Source organism: Vulpes lagopus, chromosome 11 (assembly GCF_018345385.1).
Source record: "Vulpes lagopus strain Blue_001 chromosome 11, ASM1834538v1, whole genome shotgun sequence".
In the NCBI taxonomy this organism is placed as follows: Eukaryota; Metazoa; Chordata; class Mammalia; order Carnivora; family Canidae; genus Vulpes; species Vulpes lagopus.
The window spans coordinates 71,993,720-72,002,357 of NC_054834.1; the positions used below are offsets into that span (position 1 = coordinate 71,993,720).

General features: G+C 62.5%; 1 protein-coding gene across 1 annotated transcript; it reads left to right on the forward strand.

Moving 5' to 3' along the window:
- Window positions 1–654: 654 nt before the first annotated feature.
- Window positions 655–8,178, forward strand: FGF3 (fibroblast growth factor 3). The gene is made up of 3 exons (XM_041722438.1): window positions 655–874; window positions 2,939–3,042; window positions 7,816–8,178. The coding sequence occupies exons 1-3, from the start codon at window positions 655–657 to the stop codon at window positions 8,176–8,178; spliced, it is 687 nt and encodes a 228-aa protein (XP_041578372.1).
- Window positions 8,179–8,638: the final 460 nt, after the last annotated feature.

The following is an 8,638-nucleotide window of genomic DNA, read 5'->3' on the forward strand; positions in this document are numbered from 1 at the left end:
AGCCCGGCACCCCGCGCCCCGCACCCGGCACCCCGCGCCCCGCGCCCCGCGCTCCGCACCCGGCACCCCGCGCCCCGCGCCCCGCGCTCCGCACCCGGCACCCGGCACCCCGCGCCCCGCGCTCGCACCCGGCACCCCGCGCCCCGCGCCCCGCGCCCCGCGCCCCGCGCCCGGCCCCCGGCACCCCGCGCCCCGCACCCGGCACCCGGCACCCCGCGCCCCGCGCCCCGCGCCCCGCGCCCCGCACCCGGCACCCCGCGCCCTGCACCCGGCACCCCGCGCCCCGCGCCCCGCCGGGCTCCCCGCCCCCCGCGCCTCCGCCTGGGGACCACGTCGGCCTTTTGTTGCCGAACCGTCTTTTCTTTCAGCGCTTTGCGCAGCAACGGAAATTTCACCCGATCCTCGGTGAAAATTAAAGGAGGTGCCTCTGCCTCTCCCTCTCTCGGTCTCCCCCTTCTTTCTCTGGCTCTCCCCCCACCTCGGCTCCCTCCCGCCCCTCCCCGCCCCTCCCCTCCCCCACCCGCGCGGAGCCCCAGTCGGCACCGCCTGGCTCGGGAGCCGGCTCGCAGCGCCTCGCCTCGGCCCCGCCGCCCCTTCCATGGGCGCCGCGCTCGCCTGCAGCCGCCGCCGCCGCGGGGCGGGCGCGATGCCACGATGGGCCTGATCTGGCTCCTGCTGCTCAGCCTGCTGGAGCCCGGCTGCCCGGCCGCGGGTCCCGGGGCGCGACTGCGGCGCGATGCGGGCGGCCGCGGCGGCGTCTACGAGCACCTCGGCGGGGCGCCCCGGCGCCGCAAGCTCTACTGCGCCACCAAGTACCACCTCCAGCTGCACCCGAGCGGCCGCGTCAACGGCAGCCTGGAAAACAGCGCCTACAGTGAGTACCGGGCCCGCGGGCAGCGGGGGTCCCTGGGAGCGGCGCCCGCTCGGGTCGGCGCGCCCACGGCGCGGAGAGCCGGAGCCCGGGGGTCCCGGCCCACCCCTCGCGTCGGGGAGGGCAGCGCAGGGGCGCGGGGGGTCTCGGGTCCGAGGGGACGCGCGGACGGCGGCGCGGCCCGGGGGCTGCCCGCTCGGAGGGGTTCGGTGGTCCTGACACGTCCCGGCCCTTTGAGTTCCTCGGAGAAAAGGCGGTGGACGAGGCATTTATCATTTTCTTTATTTTGATGACTTCTCCTCCGGCGGACCCCGGGGCGCCCTGCCGACCCTCCGCCCTGCTGGATCGCGGCCTCCTCCCCAAGACCCTCGGCGGGCCGAGCGGGGCTCCGGGCTGCGGCGGGTAGAGCCATCCCCGGCCAGAAGCGCGGAGCCGCAGGCCGGGGGCCGCCGGGGGATGGGGGCGGCGGAATTGGAGGGGCGCGGGAGGGACGTCCGCCCAGGTCTGGGGGCACAGGTCTGCGGCCGCCGGAGGCCCGCGGGGCCCCAGGGTTTGGCTCCTCTGGCTGCGCGGGCCCAGCCCGGCTCGTGCAGAGACTCCTGGAGGGGATACCGGAGCCCGGCACTGAAGCAGCTCCGCTTGGCGGGGAGCAGGAGGCCCGAGCTCTGGGCACAGCAGGAAAGCGGTGGGGAGCCTACAAGCCCCGCCAGAGTCCGGTCGCCTGCTGCATCCCAATCCCACGGCCGAGGGTGGGAGGGGGTGAGGTGGATTGAAGGCCGCGGCGGGAAACCGCTGCTTCCTCCAGGACATTCGCAGCCCTGAGAGGGCATCTTGGGAAGACACCTCTGGAGCTGAACACGTTGGGTTGGAGCCATGTCCTGGGCGTCCCCATGCACGGAATGGGGCTCCTCTCACAGCAACACCCCGGTGCTCTCAAATCCAGACTCCCTCAGAGTCCCAGAGCATCAGAATTCTCTGGGTATCCAAGGCAGGCGTCCTGGAGGCGGAGGAGGGCACATGTCCTCGACCACCCCTGTCCGACATCCAGACATGCGCCTTTCTGGTGACCCAGCGGCTCCTTGGAATCCACCCAGCCTGAGTCCTGTAGACCCGGGAGACCTGCAGTCTAGGTCCCCAGGCACCGCCAGGGGCAGGAGTCTGGGTCCTGAGATTGCTGCCTTGCTGGGACGGTCAGTGGCGCTCCCAGAGAGGTGCCCCCTGGAGAGGGCATCTCTGTGGCTCCAGCACCCCAGGAGCCCTTCTAGGGGGACAATGGCCCTACTCAGGCCTTTGTTGGAGGACCTCCAGTGAAAAAGCACTCCTGTGTCCAGAGGGAAGGGTAGGGGAGACTGAAATGCCCTTACCTGCAGTGGGGAGTGGGAGAGCCCGGGGAGCTTCCCTCTGCGAACTCCAGGGTCTAACCCCACTTCCCACTAACACCCTGCGTCCTGTTTGGACCCTGCCCTGGACCAGTACCTCCTGCCCAGGTCCACGGCCAGTGAGTTATGATGCAGTGCGTGGATTATATTATCAACTGACTTCATGAAGGGCCCCAGCTTCACCCCTGCCCCAGGCTGCTCAGACCCTTCAGTGCAGTGGGAGAGCCCAGATGCTGGATCTGCAGCCGGGGCTCGAGTTCCAGCTCACACCCTTATGTGTGGTCTTGGGAAGGTCACCTCACCTCAGCAGCCTCAGCTCGGGTGTGTGTCAGATCAGGAAACTGATTCACAAGGTGTTGTAAGGCTCCAGTAAACTCCACATCCTGCAGGACCTCAGTCCCTGGCAGAGTCAGCACGTAGAAATGCTAGTTCTGTTAGTTCCTCCCGTGTTTGAATTCTTCTCCGTGGACAAGCCTTCCCTGCCCTTGTTTCATCGCCCACCCAGTGATTTTCCCTTCCCCTGAACTTCCCAAGTCATCACCCACCTCCCCCCAGAGTGTGTGTTGCCCTCACCTCCCCAAGCCTGGGTGCGTCTTTGGGCCGGACCAGTGGGTGCTCAGCCATCCGCACCCAGCACTGGGCTGTATGCGAGGTGCAGGGAGTGATGAGCCTCCACAACTCTTCCCAGGTATCCTGGAGATGACGGCAGTGGAGGTGGGCATCGTGGCCATCAAGGGGCTCTTCTCCGGGCGGTACCTGGCCATGAACAAGAGGGGGCGGCTCTACGCTTCGGTGAGTCCTACCTCTCCCACAGGCACGCGTGCGCACAGGGCAGCCATCTCCCTTGGACGTCTCTTCAGGGGACAGAGTGGACATGGGCAGTATCATGCTTTGTCCAGGGATCCACAGGACCCCAGCTGGACGAGAATCTCGGGCCCCGGGTCTCGACACCCAGGCTGCTTCAGCTGCTTCTGTTGGAGGCAGCTGCCAGTTTGATTGGCTTGGAGCATGGCCCGCAGGGAGGACCCCCCACCCCCGGGGATGAGACTTATATTCTCCAGTGCCATTGGGTCAGAAAAATGCACCTCCAAACATTTTCTCAAGGTGGCTGAGAACAAGGCGGAAATTTTCCCCCGAATTTCCACTAAAATAAACGGACCCAGTGAGCCTTAGGGCACAGCGTGACTGTGTATTGGGCAAAGCTTTTCTGTGCCCTCCTGGAGGGAGGAGAGAGGCAGACAGGACAGGGCACAGCCAGGTGTCCCCAGGATGGAAAGGCAAGAGCTGTTAGTTCTTAGGACCGAACACAGAATGGACCCAGGACCCGTGTCCCAGGCACATGGATTTGGAACCCAGTCCGTACACCGCCCGAGGCCTCTGCATCAGAAAAGGGTCCCATGACTTTGTGGGCATTGGCAGTGTCCTTCCCTCAAGGGCAGAGGCGGGGATGCACGGAGTAAAATGCATGTAACCAGGAAATTTGCTACCTCCAACTAGTCATTACGTGCAATTCGGCTGATACCTCCTTGGGCAATGAGAGGTTTTCCATCCGCATGTAGCCTAGACGACGCAGTCCGAGGACCATCTCCCTGCACCCCCTCGCTCCACTCAGCTTGCTGGCAGGGGACACATGCCAGCCTCTCCCTGCCCCTTCGGAAGTTGGGTGAAATGTGAGCAGGAACAGATGCCGGAAAACACTCCTTTAAGCTGCTTCTTTTATCACAGTTGGGTGTTTTTTTTTTTCCTGTTTTGCTAAAGGAAAAGCAAAAGTTGGGATGCACCCATTTGTTTTCTCTGACCCAGGGGCTACTTAATACAAAATCAGGGACCCTCTGGTGCCCAGCGTCTCCTGCGGGTGCTCCCAGAGTCTGCAAACACCAACTGTGGCTTTTAAGGACGTGCCCTTGGGCCGGGGGCCGGTATGACATTTTCTTGAGGTGGACTCTGGCTCTCTCAGAGCCTCAGCCCTGTGCCGCTGGGGCCCAGGGGGCAGAACTGACTTTCCATTCCTGAAGTGGCCTTAGGCCACCTGCAGACACCCACGTCCCTTATGGAGAGGGGCCCCGGTGAGGAGTTCTTGTTGCTTGGCAAGGATGATGCAGGTCCTGCTGGTCCTGGGGGCGCTCCATCCCCCTGGGAAGTTCATAGATTGGGCAGGGAGGGCTGAGGGCTGAATCAGAAGGGGAAGCCTAAGGACTTCCGCACTTCCTCCGTGGGGGACCCAAGGCTTTGGGGTACGATCAAAGCATGATCTGGGGGATCCCAGTGGGTCCGAGTCTACCTCTGGCTGCTGTCACTGAGAGCTGACAGTGCTGGCTTTCCTCCCTCTTTCCTTCCTCCCTTCCTTCCATCCTCTGTCCTTCCTTCTTTCTTCATTCCTCTGCCCTTCCTTCCTTCCTTCCTTCCTTCCTTCCTTCCTTCCTTCCTTCTTCCTTCCAACCTTCCTTCTGACCTTCCTTCCTCCCTCCTTCCTTCCTCCTTCTTTCTTTCCTTCCTTCTGTCCTTCCTTCCTTCTTCCTTAATTCCTCTGCCCTTCCTTGTTCCCTTCCTTCTTCCTTCCTTTCTCCCTCCCTCCTTCGTTCCTTCCTTCCTTCCTCCCTTCTTTCTTCCTCCCTTCCGACCTTCCTTCTTCCTTCCTTACTTGTGTCCTTCCTTGCTTCCTTGTGTCCTTCCTTCCTTCCTTGTGTCCTTCTTTCCTTCCCCCTTCCTTCCTTCCAACCTTCCTTCCTCCCTCCCTCCTTCCTTCTGACTTTCCTCCCTCCCTCCTTCCTCCTTTCTTCCTTCTGACCTCCCTCCCTCCTTCCTTCCTTCCTTCCTTCCTTCCTTCCTTCCTTCCTTCCTTCCTTCCTTCTGACCTTCCTTCTTCCTTCCTTCTGACCTTCTTTCTTTCTTCCTTCCTTCCTTCCTTCCTTCCTTCCTTCCTTCCTTCCTTCCTTCCTCTCTCCCTCCCTCCTTCCTTCCTTCCAACCTTCCTTCCTGTGTCCTTCCTTCCTCCTTCCATCCTTCTTTCCTTCCTCCTTCCTTCTTTCCTTCCTTCCTTCCTTCCTCCATCCATCCATCTGGTGTTCATCCTTTCATTCGCTAGACCCATGGGCATTTACCATATGTCACACTCTCTCTAGGTAGATCTTCAGGATCTTACTAAATCAGGATCTTACTAAAATGTGAATCCGCTGCTGTCGTGGCCTCCAGGAGCGCCATCACCCCCAGGTTATCACCCAGGTGCCTTGGCCCCCACAGGAGCTTCCCAGACCGACCGCCTTCTGCTTCTGCCTTCTACCATCCTTCCCACCGCAGCCTCTGGAACTTCTCTGGGTTCTCCAGAACAAGCTGTGCTGGTCACCCTTCCATGCTTTGCCCAGATTGGAATGCCCCCATCAGAAATGCCCCCTAGAAAGTGCCCATCTCTCCCTAATGACTCTCCCCTAAATGTCACCTCATTGGGAAGGTCTCTCTCAGCAGCTTCCTCCTCACTCCTTGGCCATACTTCCTCCATACTCTGGCACAACCCCTGCCTGGTCCGCTGGGGCTCAGCACCAGCTGGGGTGGCAGCCGCGCCAGCCACCCCCACACGGCCCCAGGCTGGCTTTCCTGGAGCAGCTCCAAATGCTAGCCAAGCCTGAGAAGGAAGGGCAGCCTCCCCAAGGAGGTCACGCAGTGACAAGCAGCACTTCGGCAGGTGGCACCAGTGGCTGGGAGTGACTGGAGGGAAGGCCCTTGTAGGGCAGAGGGTCTGGGGTGGGACAGCAGGAACCAGAGAGGTGTTGGGAACTTTCGCTGCCGTAAGTCATGGCTGGGGTGCCCTAGCGTCTGTGCCCCTGTTCCTGAGCCGACAGCTTCATCTTCATCATCCCGACCTCTCTAGGAGCCCCTCTGAGGTACAGGCTCTGCCTCCCCCAGGATGCCCTCCGGAGGGCTTGCACTCTTCACTCTTCGAGGCTTGCAAGACTGGGTCCCCCTCAGTTGTCCCACAAAGCGCCTCTGAAGCGAGAAAGGCCACCTTCTGCTTCCTGACTCCTGGGCCCCGGCCATGGCACAGAGAGGCCTGGGAGAGGAGCCTGCTCTGCCCCGAGGTCCTGACAGCTGAGTGTGGGGACAGACACTAGTGTAGGCACCTGGCTCACCTGCCCCAGATGAAGCACAATGAGCACCAAACACCTCTTTCCCGATGAAGTACAAGTCCAGAGAGAAGGATGGGGTGCTCCAGCTAAGTGGACGTGGGGGATGCCTCTCCCCATAACCTCAAGCCCTCTCTGCTCTCCCATCCCTCAGGGGATGCCCAGAATGCCCTGGGTCATGGTACAGATGCCACTGACAAAGACCAGGCCTGGGGTGGTGGTAGACCCCAGATCCCAGGTTATGATGCTCTTCTGGTCTGTGCTCAGTCCCTCATAGTGTGGGGATCAGGGGCCGTCTGGGGGTGAGTGGGCGGGCTCAGGGTGCCAGGTCACAGGGTGCCCAGTTCGTGGGTCTGGCCCCGACCAGCCTGTGGCCTCCCTGAGAATGGGCCACCTGCACTCAGTAGCAGCCTCCTTCCCCCTCTACAGATGGAGACAGACCATGAGGGTCTTGGGCTCGTACTGCCCACCTCCCTCTGCCTCCCAGCACTGACCCCCACAGCGTGCAAGGGAAGCCCCAGGGGTACTTGGCATGCTCACCTGCCTCCAGCTCAGACTGAGGCCTCACCTGGGTTGGTGTGAGTCAGACTTACTACCCCCAAACTCGGGGGAACCCCACTAGGTAACTCAAGCCCCTTGAGTTATGAGTCTGTGCCTCTCTCCTCTGGATGCCTGTCTTAGAGAAGCCAGGGACCCAGGCCCGGCCCATGCTTCCTAGCCTGCTCCCCTCTCCCAGCAGTGGTCTCCTCTACATCCCACTTGTGTGGGGACACCCCCACCCCTGGGCTGCCCTGACTACAGCAGTGTCTGTGCTCCTGGCTTCTGCTCCATGTGCGTGGGGCAAGGACCCCGAGGCCAGGCAGCTACTCTCAGAGTTCAAGGCCCAGAGTCAGGACTTATGCTCCAATTTAATGGAGAAGCCAGGCTCATGAAAACCCCACCAGATCCCTTCCCATCCTCTTCCCAGTCTTCATTTCTTTTGTCTTTCATGCACATTTTCCAAAAGCAGTCTGGGTGCCATCCTGTTTCTGTGATCAGACATCCTGCTGATGTCCAGGCCTCCCGCAGAGATTGAAGGCAGGCCCTGCCTCTGCTCTGCTGAGACAGCCACACATCCCTGTGCTGGGACATCTCCCGCACACCTAGTCAGTGTCCACAAAAGGGGCCAGGGCTGGGGGGCCACTCCCTCCAGGTGCTCAGGAAACTGTGCCGGAGGAGGACACACTTAAGTTGACCCAGGAAAGCTGAGTCCACCAGACTGGGAGGAAGGACGGGCACAGCCTAGGCATGGGTGTCATGGGTCAGATAAGTGCTGGACGGGGCAGGAGGGAGGGGTGTAGGGAGGACTGGTGAAGGGACAGGGGGGCCCCTGAGACCCAGCCCCCAGCCTCCTGTGGGGGCCTCCGCGGCCTCCCCAGCAGTTGACAGAGATGTCCCGGCTCCGCAGGAGAGCTACAACGCCGAGTGTGAGTTCGTGGAGCGGATCCATGAGCTGGGCTACAACACGTATGCCTCGCGGCTGTACCGCACGGTGCCCAGCGGCCCGGGGGCCCAGCGCCAGCCCAGCGCCGAGAGACTGTGGTATGTGTCCGTCAACGGCAAGGGCCGGCCCCGCAGGGGCTTCAAGACGCGCCGCACCCAGAAGTCCTCCCTGTTCCTGCCGCGCGTGCTGGACCCCAAGGACCACGAGATGGTGCGGCTGCTGCAGAGCGGGGCCGGGCTCCGCGGCGGCCTGCCCGGGCCCCCCGGCAAGGGCACCCGGCCCCGGCGGCGGCGGCAGAGGAAGCGGAGCCGCGGAGGCCACATGTAGCCCGCCAGGCCCAGCGAAAGGAAGGCTGTCCTGTCCGTGTTCCAGGCCAGGGTGGGGGGCGCCCAGCGCGCGGCCAGCCCGGCGGGTGCAGAGGGTCCACCAGCAGGTGCAGGGCGTCCACCGGCTTGGCAGGCCGTCCTGGCCTCGCAGGTTTCCAGGACCTCCCCTGCTTCTGCCCAGCTGGTGTTTTGAGGCCCAGCCCTCCCTGATTCTCTCACACCAGGTCAGATCAGAAAGGAGTCCGGGCTTCGAGGGAGGGCTGCGGTAAATGCGCACAGTTGCGGGCTTCCGTTGGCCAGGAGCCCCCTGGCCCACGGGGGAAAACCGACTGGGGGAGCCTCCCTGCAGCGCAGCTGTGGGACTAGTGGGCATTCGTGTAACTGAAACATTAAAGTATTTTATTCTACTTTGCTATTTAATAGATTATAATGCAGCCTGAGGAGACACTCGCATTTTTTCC